The sequence below is a fragment of the Bombina bombina genome, chromosome 4 (genome assembly GCF_027579735.1).
Source record: "Bombina bombina isolate aBomBom1 chromosome 4, aBomBom1.pri, whole genome shotgun sequence".
NCBI lineage: Eukaryota > Metazoa > Chordata > Amphibia > Anura > Bombinatoridae > Bombina > Bombina bombina.
In genome coordinates this window covers 740,887,283-740,905,279 of record NC_069502.1, presented here as the reverse complement: position 1 = coordinate 740,905,279, position 17,997 = coordinate 740,887,283, and the positions used below count along the sequence as shown (strand labels likewise).

The 17,997-nt window shown below is 35.7% G+C and overlaps 1 protein-coding gene across 2 annotated transcripts in view; it reads right to left on the bottom strand.

The window, feature by feature from the left end:
• The window catches only part of IPCEF1 (interaction protein for cytohesin exchange factors 1), a 326,897-nt gene that overhangs the window by 197,939 nt on the left and 110,961 nt on the right, over window positions 1-17,997 (bottom strand). The window contains exons 3-4 of one of the 2 annotated variants that reach the window (XM_053710985.1): window positions 9,251-9,284; window positions 4,664-4,833 (exon numbers count right to left, since the gene is read on the bottom strand). In XM_053710985.1, the coding sequence (XP_053566960.1) occupies window positions 4,664-4,833; window positions 9,251-9,284 (204 nt within the window). Of the gene's footprint in view, window positions 1-4,663; window positions 4,834-9,250; window positions 9,338-17,997 lie in introns of those variants that run through there. The other variant, XM_053710984.1, reaches the window with a different exon arrangement.

Here is a 17,997-nt window from a genome sequence, read left to right as displayed (position 1 = left end):
ATTTTAAATTAACATATCAAAAAGGACATATCAGTTTGATAATTAGGCTAGAAGATATACAAGAGATTAAAATGAAAGCGACCTATTTTACTTGATTCACCTTAGGCCCTCAACTCTCTTGTATATAACTTTTTTGCTTTGTTCCCAGTACCTCCGGCTATCTTATTTTAACCAAACACATCTCCTAGACAACAAACATTATATTGTAAACCGTCTAAAACTCTCAAAACCATTACATTTTTTCTCTCAAAATTGTGGTTTTATATTTATAACTTTCCGGTGAAGACTGTTTTTCTCTCCTATCTTCCTCTTCCTCTGCCTTTCCACCCTGTATCCAATACCACACTGAGAAAGTCCCCAAAAAAATAGCAACAGACCTAAGTTATAGCTCCGGCAGTTCAGAGAGAGAAAAAAAAGGAATATAAGCCTGTTGTGTCCGAAAGGATGAAGGGGAAAAACAAAGCAGGGCAGAGTAGAAACATGTAAGTCAAAACAGTTCTTTTCTTATATATACTTGCGTATGCTTAGGTATGTCCACCAGATCTGTACATTAATTTCGAGAGTATCCGATTCCTTTTTTATGTGAAGAGAAAAAAAAAACCTTACTGGCCCAGGCTTTGCTGTACCTCACCGTACTGCTGGGTTATCTTCAGGTTATCTTCAGGCAGCAATCACTATATCTCCTGTGATAGCAGGGAGGTCTAAGTGTGTAGTGATCCAGCGCCCTTTCGTTCGTGACCAAGTTAAACCTCCGCTTCACACGACATTCCCATCCGCCTAAGCGGTGCTCTGTGTTTAATAGTGCTCCAGCGATTGAGGTCTGTTCTTAGCATCACCTCACAGATCCCTTTGGCAATATCTGGCCCTCGCGATTGGTCTGCAGCTCTTTATCAGCTCTTTACCAGCAGTATCTCTTGGGGCACCAAGTCCACTCTCGCGCCCTCACACCAGCCTCTGGATCATAGGTCCGACCTGGGTTAACTCCAATGCGGTACTCGACTTAGGGGGCTGACTCATGCAGCTGAGTCGCGCTGCTTGCTCCGGCGTTCCGCCACCCGCACCACCGATATGATGCACTTGCCCTAGGGAGTATTGATTCACTCCAACAACGGGCTTGTGGAAGGGAAGATTTTCCTAACTCGAGCTCTTAGCGTCCAAACTCCACCATTACGACGCTAGCTCCTCCCAACGGAACCGGAACTCAAATCCGTGTATTTTTCATCCTATATGTTTTTCTATTTATTGAAGTAATATTGACCCAGCTAGAGGAAAAAAAATAAACTGGACTTCAAGCAGTTGGGAGAGTAAATATGAGAAACCTGTAAACCAGCTTTTTTTAAACTAGCTTCTTTTACTGTATTTTAACTTTAATGTTTTCATTTCCCCAAAGAGGCTGGAGTACATTTTATAGTATGCAGAACTCCAAAATGCTGCACAGTAATTGGCTATGTGAAGAAGCTTTTTTATATCCCTTCCTAAATTGTACAGACCCTAGGAAGTAAGGTAAAAAACATTAACTGCTTGAGGTCCAGTTATTTTATCTGTAACTGGGTTGGTATGACAAATAGCTCATTTATCTTTATCCGTTTGCAGGTGCGCAATAAATTAACGCTCCACTTGTAATGTAGCCCTATGTTATTAATCTCCATTAGATGTGGCAATTGCTACATTTGATGGAGATTACTAACATAGGGCCAGATAATGAGTGGAGTGCAAAATTGCACTTTCGTGAGTGCAATATTTGCGCTTTACTCAGTAATACCAACGCAAGCTTGTTTTTGCTAGTTGAACCGTCAACCCATTTCAATAGGCTGAGATTTTAGGGAGAGCAGACATACTTATCTTATCTTTATTTACATGCACAATAGAATTCTTATCTTATCTCTATTTGTTTACACAAAAGTCAGTACTTAGGAGTCGATTTATCAAAGGCTTTTGCCAGCCATTGAGCCCCTACGCCTGCAGGTCCCCAGAAGAGAATGAACCTGCACGTCATATTTAACAAGCAGCAGTCATCAGACCACTGCTTTCCTAACCTTTCGCCACCTCTAAAGTGACGAAATTCAATCTCCGCGGTTGTGTGCAATGCTGAATTCCGCCAGGGGAATTCAGCCCACCAGAGGTGAGCTGCAGCAGACAGGGGTGCGTATATGCACCCCTGTCAGCCGCAGCTTGATAAATCGCCCTCTTAGAGAGAACAATTGAGAATGAACATACATCTCTCTCTAATCCCTCTGCTGGGAGTGTAGATACAACCGGCAAAAGCAGATATTTTAAATGACAAAATTAAGGTAAATTAGCAATTTGTAAACAATTTAATACACTCCAGCAGATAAAATGGATCACTGGGAGTCATATTAAAGGGGGGGAAATTGTACAGTACATTGTCCTATAAACACTTATTGTTTTTGTGTGAAATAAAGTCTGAGGAAACAGCATGGAAGACCATATGAAAACTTCTGGCCCTTTGTAAACTGGTCTCTTGTAAAATAAATCACTTCATGAAAAATTTAATTACGTACTTAAATACTTCAAATATTTTTTATTAAAAAAAATGAAAGGAAATAATAGTCCCTTCCTTAAAGTTTGTGAAACGCTAGGATTTACAATTGGAACAAGTAAATGGGACTTTCATTCATGAAGTATCAAATACTTCATGCTAAAAGATCTTTTATTTGTTGGAAGCGTTCGCCGCACTGAGCTGCTCAGGCAGCCCACGGCAGAACGCTATTTTGCTGTGAGAAGAAGTTTCATGACTGAAAGTCCCCTTTTTTTGTTCCAGTGGTAAATCCTAGCGTTTCACAAACTCTAGGATTTACAATCACTTTAAGTCTCACACTATGCATAAACAATAATAAAAAATAAAAAAATGATGTTATTTAGGTTACATTTTATATTTTAAACATGGGTGTCCTTTGCAATTAACCTAGATGTTTGCAAAATTGTAAAGCTGATAGCATCATACCCTCTGCAACACTGCACTGAGCCAAACCACATCAACTGTACATCAGTTCTATGCTTCCTTAAAAAAAAAACAAAGTTAGTTGTTCCCGTAAATAATTAAAGGGACATTAAAAAAATGACATGCTCTAGTTCATTAGAGCATGCAATTTTAAGTCTAGCGTCCCTGCACCACTTTGCAGGGGTTAAAGGGACAGTCTACACCAGAATTGTTATTGTTTTAAAAGATAGATAATCCCTTGTTTACCCATTCCCTAGTTTTGCATAACCAACACAGTTATATTTATATATTTTTTACCTCTGTGATTATCTTGTATCTAAGCCTCTGCAAACTGCCCCTTTATTTCAGTTCTTTTGACAGACTTGCAGTTTAGCCAATCAGTGATGGCTCCCCAAGTAACTTCATGCGCATGAGCACAGTGTTATCTATATGAAAAATGTGAACTAACACCCTCTAGTGGTGAAAAACTTGTTAAAATGCATTCTTAAGAGGCGGCCTTCAAGGTCTAAGATATTAGCATATGAACCTCCTAGGTTTAGCTTTCAACTAAGAATACCAAGAGAACAAAGAAAAATTGGTGATAAAAGGAAATTGGAAAATTGTTTAAAAATTACATGCCCTATCTGAATCATGAAAGTTTTTTTTGGACTAGACTGTCCCTTTAAACACATAGAATGACTGCTCTGGACCCGCAAAGCACTGCTGATCCTTAGCAGAAACTGCTTCTGATCTAGTCAGCAGTGCTAGTTACACAGCAGGGTTTGTGACTAGCACTGCTGATTCAATCAGTGACAGTTTCTGCTCTTGACCAGCAGTGCTTCTACTATGTGCTTAACACTTTGCTCTAAAAAAATAAGAGAATTTTATTTCTCTAATTGAATGGCCCTTTAAAGAAACATTAAACACTTTGTGATGTTACTATAAAATTATAAATTGTGTGTATATATATATATATATATATATATATATATGCCTGCAATATATTTTCATTATTTATTTTGCCTCCTTTTCCTGTAATTCCATTCTGAAATTGTGAAACTGTTAGTAATGGAAGTTCAGAACATTGTTATATTCCACATAGCTATTGGCTGCACACTCTAGTTACCTATTTATATCTGTCCCTAATTGGCCACAGCAGAGAAGGTAACAACGTGGCAGCTTGCATTGTTTTATAGACACTAAAACTTTACACTTATTTTGTCAATATTTAAACAGCTATTGAAACTTTAAAAAATACATATAGATACTATTCTCAGACTAATCTTTTCTTTGAAAGCATCATTTTGTCTAGCATTTATTTAGTGTTTAATGTCCCTTTAAAATTACATTTAATGTCCCTTTAACAATACTACTGTAAACATGCTAGGTTCAAACAGCTCTACAAAAATTACAGTTATGCCTCTCTCTCTCTCTCTCTCTCTCTCTCTATCTATCTATCTCTCTCTATCTCTCTTTCTTTCTTTCTTTCTCTCTCTGATTCTATCTTTCTTTCTTTCTATCAGACACTAAAAGGATGACCCAGGACATATCACCAGATTACAGGACAGGTGCCGGTAAAACTGTAAACAAATATAGATTTGTTCAGCACAAAAGACATCCATTTAAAATACAAAAAAATGTTTTCTTCACTTTAAACCACCTTGTGTTTAAATGCGTCAAAGCAGCATTAGGATCAGTCATGCAGAAACATATTTTACTTACCAGCTGATTTGTGTACCAATAAAGACACGAGCCCTTCAAAACAGCCCAAATTTTTTTCCACTTGTTACCAAGGAAAGCTTTTTCTTTTTTCTTATACATCCAACCTTGGCAGTCTGCATTTCCTAAGTCCTTGCAGGAAATTCTTCTTCGACTCATGCTGAAAATGCTTCCTGCAACACCAGTTAAACCACAACATTAATTAACACTGTGACAATATAGAGTGTTGTCTAATAACTCAGACAGATAGAGATACACACACACACGTAAATACATATACCACGTGACAAATTACACACACGCCTATACTGTATATGTGTGTGTGTATATATATATATATATATATATATATATATATATATATAATTTTAATATTATCTTATGGAGATGTGTTGTGTGCCTATCCCGAGTCAGCACGACAAGTTGTCCAGTTGATATTTAAAGGGATATTATAATGCAAGACAGGGGTCAATTCACAATGCTACATTCCAATCCATTAGAGATTGTTGTTTGAAATCTTTTTTATCCATCTTTGGTATTTTTTGGCTTAATTTTCTGTTATTATAATTTAATTCTATCACATTTACTTTGTTCTCTTGGTGTCCTTTGTTGAAATGCATACCTATATAGGATCAGAAGCAGCAATGCACTATATAAAGCACAGAACAACTATGTTTTCTAATATGTGAACTAAGCAGGCCCAAAATTATTAAAGGGACATACTAGTCAAAACAGAACTGCACATAGATGAAGTACATATTTAGATAGAAACATATTTACAATATACATATATTGACAAAAATGCTTATAGTAAAAGGTATCATTAATTTAGTGTTAGCATTTTTATCTGTACATGCATGTGAAGCATTCCTAGATATATCATTTCAGCAAGCCAAATTCTCAACACAGTTATAGGGGCACTTATCAAACTCCAAGGCTAAAAGGACTTCATAGGCCCAGATAATACTTTTGATTTTTTCACTTATTACCATTCCCTTTAATCTGTGATGTTAACTCTAAACACATCAAATCACTATTTTGTTTGTTGTTAAATGGATATTAAACTATATGAGATTGTAATATAAAATGTTTTATTTTATAAATAGTTTAAAAAAAAAACTTTGCACTATGTGTTTGTTATTTATTTTGTCCCCCTTTCCTACAATTTAAATCTGAAAATTGTTGGTTTTCTTTATACCTACTGAGTTTCTATAAAGTTATGGGTCCTGCCATGTTTTAACTTAAGTTTCCCTTTATCTATCTTTCTTGCTGAGAACAATTAGGGACAGATATAAAAACAGGCAATAAAAGAGACTATCTGAAGAAGCCTGTGTGGGACATAAAATCATCTAAAAGGGTTTCCACTCTATATTCACTGTTAAGTTTTTCAACATCAGTGACTGAGCATCATCTTTATATGATTCCTGCTGTATTTTATGAAAGTATTGTGTAATTAGAGTTGACAGCTGTACTCCACGGTACTGAGCTATTGTGTGATTTGGTACCCTAAGATTTCTATTACATCCTGTGTCACTTATATGCCCATATATCAGCCCTCCAGCCATATGCCAAAACTAAGTCTCAGACTGGACCTCATCAGTTATGTGTCCAGTATTTTTATGCGTATTTTTGGACAGCCAGTTTAAATACTGGACTGTCCGGTTAAATACGGGAAACCTGGCAATACTATCAGTGACAACATAGACCAGTGATTATAAACGAGATTGTCCAGAAAGCTTGTTATTATTACTAGGGTTGCCACCTCAGCCATGTTTACATGGGCACTTATGAACTACACATGCTGCAGGGAGGAACGTGTATTGTGTTACTGGACACAGGGCCGCCATCAGGGGGTGACAGGGGTGACTCCTGTCAGGGACCCAATGAGCCAGGGGGGCCCCATGAGGCAAGAACTAAAAAAAAAATATATATATTTTTTTTTTTTTTTTTTTTTTTTTAAATTTGGGCAGCCACCAGTGCAGTGGGTACTACAGCAGAGTGCTAATTGAGCATGGGAAATGTTATTACAAGAAGTAAAGTATTAGCATTTGAGAGGATTTCTTAGTGTGCACTAAACTACTATGCGCAGTGTGAGACAGACTTGGCACTTTGTACAGTGTGTGTCAGTGGTAGTAGTTTTTTTGGGGCTAGGGGTCCATAAAAACAAATTTTTTTAGCAGCAGTGTATTTATGATTATTTGACAATGCTGTAGAAATTCTATATTTAAAACCATGCAGGAATGTTTCCTCCTCAATACACAAATGGTAGATGCCCTTTTGGCAGATATGCATTTTATATATATATATATATATATATATACAGTATTACATTCCAGTTTACTGCCCCTTCATGCAAGGACTTTCCAGATGCAAGGAGGCATTTTTTCTAAGATTTTTACATCTGCATAAAATTTTATACTCTCAGACTAAGATTGCTCAGTGTTTGAAATGAGACAGGTTAACTTAAAACTGTTCAGTTTACACTACAACTGGCTTAATTTTGAAATACATACCAACAAGCCTAAATCCTGCATTTATCCAGATCTAATGGTATGAGTACCAAAGTGAGGGTGGGTGTGTATGTCTGTGAGGGTGGGTGTGTATGTCTGTGTTTTCTGTGGATGTCTCTGTGAGGGTGTGTGTGTATATGTATGTATGTCTGTGTTTTCTGTGGATGTCTCTGTTTGGGTGTGTGTTTTATGTGGGTGTCCTTGTGTGTTTTCTGTGGATGTCTCAGTGAGAGTGTGTGTATGTATGTCTTTCTGTGTTTTTTATGTGGTTGTCTCTCTGTGTATGTATGTCTTTGTGTGTTTTCTGTGGGTGTCTCTGTGTGTGTGTGCAAGTTTGAGTTTGTGTGTGTGTGTCCATTGTCTGTTCCTTTTTAGGACATTTTGACCTTACTACTAATTATTCGCATCTTTCTACAGACTTTGAGACTAACAAGACCTTTCCGAAAGTAACCAATCCACCATTTAACCTTTAAATTATTGTTTAGGCAGTTCAGGGCCCTTCCTTTCAGCCACTGCATGCTGTTGTCATAATTTAGTTGTCATCTTCCTTTACAAAAAGATAATCAGAACTCCATATTTTGTTTTCTAATTCTCCTTTTTTTTTTTTTTACAAAACTGTAGTTTACCTCATTACTTGTCAGGTCAATGTAAACGAGTGCTAAGTGTCTGTTTGGGTGTCTGTGTCTGAGTGTGTTTCTTTGCGTGTCTGCTAGAGTGTCTATATGTGAATCCTTATGTGTGTGTGTGTTTCAGTGTATGAGTGTGTCTGTGTGTTTGTATGTTACTAACTTTACAACATTTCCAAGTTTAAATAGACACTTAAGAATAAAGTGCATATACGTTTTAGTCACTTGGTCAAAAATTGCACATGTCAAGGGGGGGGCCCTGATCAATGGTTGAGTCAGGGGCCCCAAAATTTCTAGTGGCGGCCCTGACTGGACAGCACTATTTATATGCACTATTCATATTCCTCCATGCACACCCTGCAGCATGTGTAACTCATAAGTGTACAGGGCAACTCTAATCATTACCATCATAAGTGTACAGGGCAACTCTAATCATTACCATCAGTTGATGATGTCATACAGATGCAGGGCCAAGGGTTAAAATCCTAATTTCCAAATCTCTTTGTTTAAGTTTTAACAAATATAATTTTCAGTGACAATTTAAGACTTACATTTAATAAATATTTAATATTTTCTAAGTCATGTGGGTGTCATGGGAATAAAAAAGAATTGGGATGTCACATAAATTTCAAACTATGGCAAACATATGCCACACAAAAAAATAATAATGCATAAATAATTAAAAAAAGAATAAAAAGATAAATGAAATGCATAAACACATGATATAATTTTAATAATTATTTTAATATTTTTGTCACTGGTAATAATGCTCTAATTTTAGTGAATATATACCATAATGTTGCAATCAGCACAAAATGAAACATGAATAAAAGCTATTGTTTTTTTTTCCTTAAACAGAAAGTGAATCTATTTGTCAGGACAATAAAATACACTGTAGCAATGCTTGACTAAATAACTAATTAAACACTCATTTGTCTGATACTACTTTGAAGTTACCAGTGATATGGGCATAGCTTTAAAAACATACTAGTGACATATCAAGAAAAAATGACATTGAAGGTATTACATAATCTTTAGTGATTTGTTTTATTTTTAATTTCTATTAAATCCTGGGTTCCTAAGTATCAGTTAACTCTTGCATGCTGTAGATGAAGAGCAGTCTCTGTACTTGAAGGGTTAAAAGGCTATTTAAGCATGTTCATTTAAGAAAGTAACATATTTTTAACCTCTGTTCCTGCTGTTGAATTTACAGTACATTGCAAAGCAACACACTCTCTAAGGAAACAAATACTTTTCTATTGCTGCTATTTTGCAAAATGTCTTTTGATATTTCCTGACAAAGCACTCTAGCATGAAAGACAACTAGTTTCTAAAATCAATAGAAACAGAAACGTATAAAAGGTTAGACAAATATTCCTGAGCACTTAAACTAGAATATGTTAAAAAATATATGCAAATATACAACAAAAAACACAACAAAAGATTTTATTTACCTCTGGGTTTCTTCAACTTTGGACGTAAGGAAACCTGCAGGAAATAGATAGAGGAAAACGAGAGAGGAAATTTCTTATTGTGCATACAGAATGGCAATGGAAAAGGCTATACTTAGGATAGGAGGATCTACTCGCTGAAGGACAGATTATACCAGAACTACTTGCAGCAGAAAAGGGAAGCTCGCACTGTGCAGCCTGATAATGTTGTTGCTGATTGTGAACATTTATATTTTACATGATGTTCAATCTCTTTGATTGATTCACTATTTCAAACTTGATTTCTTGTGCTGATGATGAGATTTACATTATATATATATATATATATATATATATATATATATATATATATATATATATATATATATATATATTGCAAACTATTCATTGTAACACTGCTGAGTATATAGAATATATAGCAAACATAGCTGCACTTGTTGGTTGAATATATGCATAAAATGCCATCTTGTACCAGAAAAAGAGAAGTGCAAACGTATTGAGATTTGCTAATAAGTGCTTAATGGGACATGAAACCTTACATTTCTCTTTCATGATTCAGATAGAACATACAGTTTTAAACAACTTTCCAATTTACTTCTATTATATCATTTGCTTCATTCTATTTCTATCCTTTGATGAAGGAGCAGTATTGCATTACTGAGAGCTAGTTGTAAGCTAAGAGCAAGAGGCATATATGTGTAGCCACCAATGAGCAGCTTCTGAGCATATATACTTTTTTTTACCAAGGGTTTTCAAAGAAAACAAAATAAATTAGATAACAGAAATAAATTGGAAGGTTATTTAAAATTGCATGCTCTATATGAATAATTAAATAACAAAAAAAAAAAATAGTTTCATGTCCCTTTAACTAAAACAACTGACTGTGGAGCACATACCCCACAGAAGTCAAGAGAGTTGTTTTTTTCTCAGCTCTCTTCAACATAGTATGCTGCTACTGCAGCTAGGAATTCTGGGCAGGGATATGCAAATTAGATGTATTTGCACTTCTAGGTTCTTAAAGAGACATAAAACTCATTACTAAAAAAAAAATAGATCAAGGCATTTTTTTATTGCATTATTGCTTGCACATAACTATGTATACAGTCCCCACAAATTGGTTAAACACATAGTTAAAGTCAGCCCAGAGGAGCAACATAATGCTCTAACACATTACAGTGTTTTTATCACACCTTTATCTCCCTTTATTTACTTTATTTCTCAATTTTAGGTTCTTAAAGGGAAATACAAATCCCTACTAAAAATAATAGTCTGAAGAAAATCACTTTCCTCCCTTTAAGTGCAATTAAATTGTGTGCAATTGCCAAGGACCCTCTCACAGACAGTTATTTCTAATTGGTATGAGCTTGTTTTAGAGCTTTTTCTTTGTAAAGCTAACTAGACCACAAATGTATACTGTTTACGTGTTTGTTGAGATAATCAGATGGGGTTAACTTCCTATGTTATCATACTGCATTTCATAATGGCTGTTAAAAAGTGAGTTACATAATGTACTGTTACATAAATAGCTTTAGGCATTTTGTAATTCCTTCACAAAAACTGATCTCCAGCCTCTTGAAAAATATGCTATTTATATATTGCCGTTTTGCAAATGACATCAGGATCTCTAACTCTCAAATTTTAAATCATGATCTAGAGTTGCTCATTTTAATTATAGTAATCTCATTTATTTGTTAGTCATTTACATAACTTTTATAATATTTTGTGTGTAGTTTTGCTTTATATAATCTTTGGGATAGGGAAGGAACTGAATGTTTTAATATTTAGAATTAACACACTTAGGATTTAATATCTCTTATTACAGCAGAGGATCAGATATCAAATAATCTTCCTGACAATATTTCTTTTGTTTGTCTAATTCTGTTGTATGAGTAATCCTAAAGCAGTGTTTAATCTAACCATGGAACCTTGGTAAAAAAAAATGATAGGCAACACGTAGAACACATAAGCAGCTACATAGGAACCCACATTTCTTTGCCAGGAGACAGAAATACCCTCCTCAGTTATTTGCTAGAAGACAAATAGGCCCTCTCAGTAACACAGACACACACAGACACACATATACACACACAGACACACACACACATATATATACACACATACATACACACATACTGACAGACATACATACACACACATACACACACACACATAGACACATACACACACACACGCACACATACATACATACATACACACACACACACACACTCACATACACACACATACATACACATACACACACACACATAGACACATACACATGGACACATACATACATACACACACACACACTCACATACACACACATACATACACATACACACACACACATAGACACATACACATAGACACATACACACACACACACACACACATTCATACATACACACACACATATACACACACACACTCACATACACACACATACATACACACACACACACACATACATACATACACACACACATATTCACACACACACACACACGTGCGTTTTCCACTCAGGACCAGCAGTGCTCTGTGAGTTCCAAGCGCTATTTCTAAGCTGAGGTTAAACACATAGTATTCTAGGGTCAATAATCTTAAAATTATATGCTCTAATGGATTAGAGCATGTAATTTATTTTATTATAATGGACCTTTATATATAAATATGTTCGCAACAACACATATTTAGATGAGTTTTAATTATTACTAAACCTTTTAATATAACTTTTTAAAAAAACATTAAAAATACTTTTTTGGATTGTGATAATTGGTTTAGAGATCTACCCACAAACATAAAATATAGTGTAATGTATATCCAAAGTTGGTACTCATAGTATTTGCCCTTAAAGGGACAGCAAACACCTTGTAAATTACAAGACATTTCTGTTGGGTTGGTATAAAATAACATATTAGCCAAGTCTAAACATTTTTTAAACAAATTAACATTTTGTTAGCTAGCTGCAGATGTTTTTCAATAGCCAATTCCACCCAACACTTGCTTTTTATTTGGAGGAGCTAATCCAGGCTTGAGTCTGCAGACAACAATGCTAGCCAGGGTCATAATGTTAATATAAAGTGCATTGTTTTGTTTATCAGCTAAACACAATTAGGGAAAGATATGTAGTGGGGGTTAGCCATGAGAAGGCTGCAATGTGTATTTTAAAGGACCAGTCATTACAGTAGATTTGCATAATCAACAAATCCATGATAAGAAGACAATGCAATAACACTTAGTCTGAACTTCAAATGAGAAGTAGATTTTTGTTAAATAAATTGCAAAGTTGTGTCTATTTCCACTCCTCCTGTACCATGTGACAGCCATCAGCCAATCACAAATGCATACACGTATATGCTGTGAATTCTTGCACATGCTCAGTAGGAGTTGGTGACTCAAAAAGTGTAAATATAAAAAGACTGCACATTTTGTTAACGGAAGTAAATTGGAAAGTTGTTTAAAATTGCCTGCTGTATCTGAATCATGAAGTTTAATTTTGACTTGAGTGTTCCTTTAAGTTCTGAGAATTAGAAAATTCAACATCTTCTGAACTAAATTACATGAAAGGGGGCAAAATAAATATTGAAACCATAATTCAAAGTTGTTTTACTATGCATAACTAAGCAGTTTTTTTTTTTCTTTTATGATTCAGAGAAAGAATGCAATTTTAAAAAACTTTCCATTTTATTGCCATCGTCTAATCTGTTTTGTTCTCTTTGTGTCCTTTGTTGAAAAGCATAACTAGATAGGCTCAGGAGCTGCTGATTGGTGGCTGCACATATATGCCTCATGTTATTGGCTCACCCATTTCCATTGCTGTTTCTTCAACCAAAAATAATAAGAAAAGGAAGCAAAATATATAATAAAAGTAAATTGGAAAGTTAAAAATAGTATTCTCTATCTAAAACATCAAACAAAATTGGGTTTTTCATGGTGTTTTAAATGGTAAATGTTAAAAGAAAAATATGGCAATAATTCAATACATAAAAAAATCATATATATATATATATATATATATATATATATTTTATTTTATTTATAGTACACATATACTATAGGTCTGCAAACTGCAAACATTTCCTCCTTCTGCTTAGAATGAATACTGTATGATGTAGATATTTGCTTACATCTTGCCTTGATGAATACGCAAGGAGCTTTGTTAAAGCTAACAATTGTATACTATAACAAACATGTGCAAAATACTGTATATAAAGCAATGTAGCTGGGAACTTAAAATAAAAAACAGCCTGATTAAACAACAGTTGATTGGATATTTGTTTTTAAGGGAAGAGATTCCAATATATCTATAACCTAATACAAAAAAAAGATATCTAACTTTGATTATATTTTTCAATAATTTTACTGATTTGAGTCAATACGTAGTCACTAATATATAAAGGAACAAGAAACCCAATTTTATTCTTACAAAGAGCATACAATATTACTATTTTTTCCAATGATCTAATTTGCTTCACTATTTAGATATCCTTTGTTGAAAAGCATAGCTAGGTAGGCTCAGCCCTGGTACTATTTGCTGATTGTTGTTATGTGAAGCCACCAATCAGGTAATAGCATGCAGGCACTGAGCATACCTAGCTATGCTTTTCAGCAAAGGATATCTAAATAGTGAAGCAAATTAGATAATAGGAGTAAATTTCAAAGTTGTTTAAAATTGTATGTTCTATGTGAATCATGAAAGAAAAAAAAATGGATTTTCTGTCCAAATTATAATGCAAAAAAATTGCATGCTCTTATTTCTTTCATAATTCTGATAGAGCATACAATTTTTTTAACAACTCTACCTATTATAAAATTTGCTTCATTCTCTTGGAATCCTTTGTTGTAAGAGCAGCAATGTACTACTAGGACCTAGCTGAACAGATCCAGTGAGGCAATGACAAAAGGCACGTGTGTAGCATTCAATCAGCAGCTAGTAGTGCGTTGCTGCTTCTGAGTCTACCTAGGTATTAGATAATAGACGTAAATTGTAAAGTTTTTTTTTTTTATTGCATTTTCTATCTGAATCATGACATTTTAATTGTGACTGTCCCTTTAAACACACAGATAAAATCCTGCTCTGCAACTGCAATTTGCTGATTGGTGGGTCTTGCAAAAGCTACCCTGATTGATTAACTCTCACTGTTCTGCTTAGGTCTTTGGAACTCCCGAGCAAGACTTTACATATATATTTAAAGGGACACTCAATTTAAATTAAACTTTCATTATTCAGATAGAGCAGCAATTTTAAACAACTTTCCAATTTACTTCCATTAACCAAATGTGCACATTCTTTTTATATTTACACTTTTTGAGTGACCAGCTCCTACTGAGCATGTGCAAGAATTCACAGACTATAAGTATATGCATTTGTGATTGGCTGATGGCTGTCACATGATACAGGAGGAGTGGAAAAAGACATCACTTTGAAATGTGTCACAAACAAATCTACTACTCACTTTAAGTTCATACTATTGTATTGTCTTTTTATTGTGCTTTTTTTTATTTTGCAAATCTACTGTATTTACTGGTCCTTTAAACCCCATTATTTGGGGGAGGGGTTAAACACAGTAAGCTAGGGGCCACTTTTGCAACCATTATATATTCTAAAGATTTTGAGCAAGTCATTTTTGCAGTAGAATATTATTTTTCCTCTAGTGGATAGCATACACCAGGGATGGCCAATTGGTGGCTCATGGGCCACACACGTGGCCCTTTGCTTTAGTTTTTGTGGCCCTCAGGAAAAAGCAAAACTAAGAATATGTGTTATAGGTTTTTATTTTGGGCTCAAGGAAAAAGCATAACTAAAAATGTGTGTTTCGGGGACATCTGGTGGATGGGTAAAAGTAACCATATCTTTAGAAGAGCCCTCTGAAGGGAAGAAGAGATGTAGAGGGTAGAGGGTGCAACCTTACATATATCTGGCTCTGTAGCAACATACCATTTTACTAAATATATTATTATTTCTGTGTTTAATAGCTAAAATGTATATGTGGCCCTTAAGGCTTCTAAACTATTGATCTATGGCCCCCATGTGTTAAGACATTGTCCATCACTGTTTTACGCTATATTTATTCAATGTGTTTCATGTTGTTTATGCTCTATGTTCTACCACTCTGTTGATAAGTGGAAAATATATTTATTTGCTACTGCGATATCTGATTATTTGTAGCGAATCATGTCGGCTTGACCTCGCTAAATGCCAATAGCTCACTGGTGGCTAATCGGCCGCTAGCAGGGGCCGTCAATCATCCTGATTGTATTGGATCAAGATGATTTCAGTCCACTGCTTCTTAACTTCCGTTTCAGGCGGACCTGAAACGATGGCTCTCCGAAGCAGTATCCGCTGCTTAATAAATGGAGCCCCTAATGTTTAAATGAATTAAAACAAATTGAGCTAATATTATTTTTTTCTCTCCAATTTAATCAACAGGCAGAAATAAAATAAATAAATACTTAAATATTCATGAGAAAAAAAAATGTTTTTCATAAATGGAGTTATTTTTTTTAACATATTGCTAATTAACTATATTGCAGCACTTATGTAAGAATGTTTTTAAGGATATTATATATTAGAGGGGCAGCAGAATGTATATGCAAACACTGCTGCAATATGGTGCTTAACCCCTTAACGACCGAGGACGTGCAGGGTACGTCCTCAAAAAAAAGGCAGTTAATGCCTGAGAACGTACCCTGCACGTCCTCGGTTTGGAAAGCAGCTGGAAGCGATCCTGCTCGCTTCCAGCTGCTTTCCGGTTATTGCAGTGATGCCTCGATATGGAGGCATCCTGCAATAACCTTTGGTAGCCATCCGGTGCAGAGAGAGCCACTCTGTGGCCCTCTCTGCACCGGAGATCGGTGGCTACCTGCGTTGGTGGGTGGGAGCCGGACCGGGAGGCGGGTGGCGGCCATCGATGGCCCTGGTTATGTGCAGGGGGGGCGGGATCGTGGGCGGGGATGAGCAGGGGCGCGCACGGAAGGGCGGGGGCGGGCGCGTGCACGGGGAGGGAGCGGGTGGGAACCGCTACACTACAGAAAATGATTTAATAAAAAATGTATAAATATCGAAATCTTAAAAAAAAAAAAAGATCAGCAAGGTGGTGGGGGATTGTCTGTGTGGGGGGGGGAAGCTACACTACAGAAAAAAGCCCCAAAAAAATAAAAAAAGCACTTTTTTTTGCAAACTGGGTACTGGCAGACAGCTGCCAGTACCCAAGATGGCCCCCAATGAGGCAGAGGGGAGGGTTAGAGAGCGGTTTTGGGGGGGATCAGGGAGGTTGGGGGCTAAGGGGGGGATCCTACACCCTAGCATATGTAAATATGCTAAAAAAATTTTTTATTTTTTTTAAAAAACCCTTTTATTTTAGTACTGGCAGACTTTCTGCCAGTACTTAAGATGGCGGGGACAATTGTGGGGTGGGGGAGGGAAGGGAGCTGTTTGGGAGGGATCAGGGGGTGGGATGTGTCAGGTGGGAGGCTGATCTCTACACTAAAGCTAAAATGAACCCTGCAAGCTCCCTACAAACTCCCTAATTAACCCCTTCACTGCTAGCCATAATACACGTGTGAGGCGCAGCAGGATTTAGCGGCCTTCTAATTACCAGAAAGCAACGCCAAAGTCATATATGTCTGCTATTTCTGAACAAAGGGGATCCCAGACAAGTATTTACAACCATTTGTGCCATAATTGCACAAGCTGTTTGTAAATTATTTCAGTGAGAAACCTAAAATTGTGAAAAATTTAACTTTTTTTTCAATTTGATCGCATTTGGCGGTGAAATGGTGGCATGAAATATACCAAAATGTGCCTAGATCAATACTTGGGGTTGTCTACTATACTACACTAAAGCTAAAATTAACCCTACAAGCTCCCTAAAAGCTCCCTAATTAACCCCTTAACTGCTGGGCATAATACACTTGTGGTGCGCAGTGGCATTTAGCGGCCTTCTAATTACCAAAAAGCAACGCCAAAGCCATATATGTCTGCTATTTCTGAACAAAGGGGATCCCAGAGAAGAATTTACAACCATGTATGCCATAATTGCACAAGTTGTTTGTAAATAATTTCAGTGAGAAACCAAAAGTTTGTGAAAAAATTTGTGAAAAAGTGAACGATTTTTTGTATTTGATCGCATTTGGCGGTGAAATGGTGGTATGAAACATACCAAAATTGTCCTAGATCAATACTTTGGGATGTCTACTAAAAAAAAATATATACATGTCAAGGGATATTCAGGGATTCCTGAAAGATATTAGTGTTCTAATGTAACTAGCGCTAATTTTGGAAAAAAGTGGTTTGGAAATAGCAAAGTGCTACTTGTATTTATGGCCCTATAACTTGCACAAAAAGCAAAGAACATGTAAACATTGGGTATTTCTAAACTCAGGACAAAATTTTGAAACTATTTAGCATGGGTGTTTTTTGGTGGTTGTAGATATGTAACAGATTTTGGGGGTCAAAGTTAGAAAAAGTGTGTTTTTTTCAATTTTTCCTCATATTTTATATTTTTTTTATAGTAAATTATAAGATATGATGAAAATAATGGTATCTTTAGAAAGTCCATTTAGTGGCGAGAAAAACGGTATATAATATGTGTGGGTACAGTAAATGAGTAAGAAGAAAATTACAGCTAAACACAAACACCGCAAAAATGTAAAAATAGCCTTGGTCCCAAACGGACAGAAAATGGAAAAGTGCTGTGGTCATTAAGGGGTTAATACACATGTATATTCATGAGCCTACCTAGGTA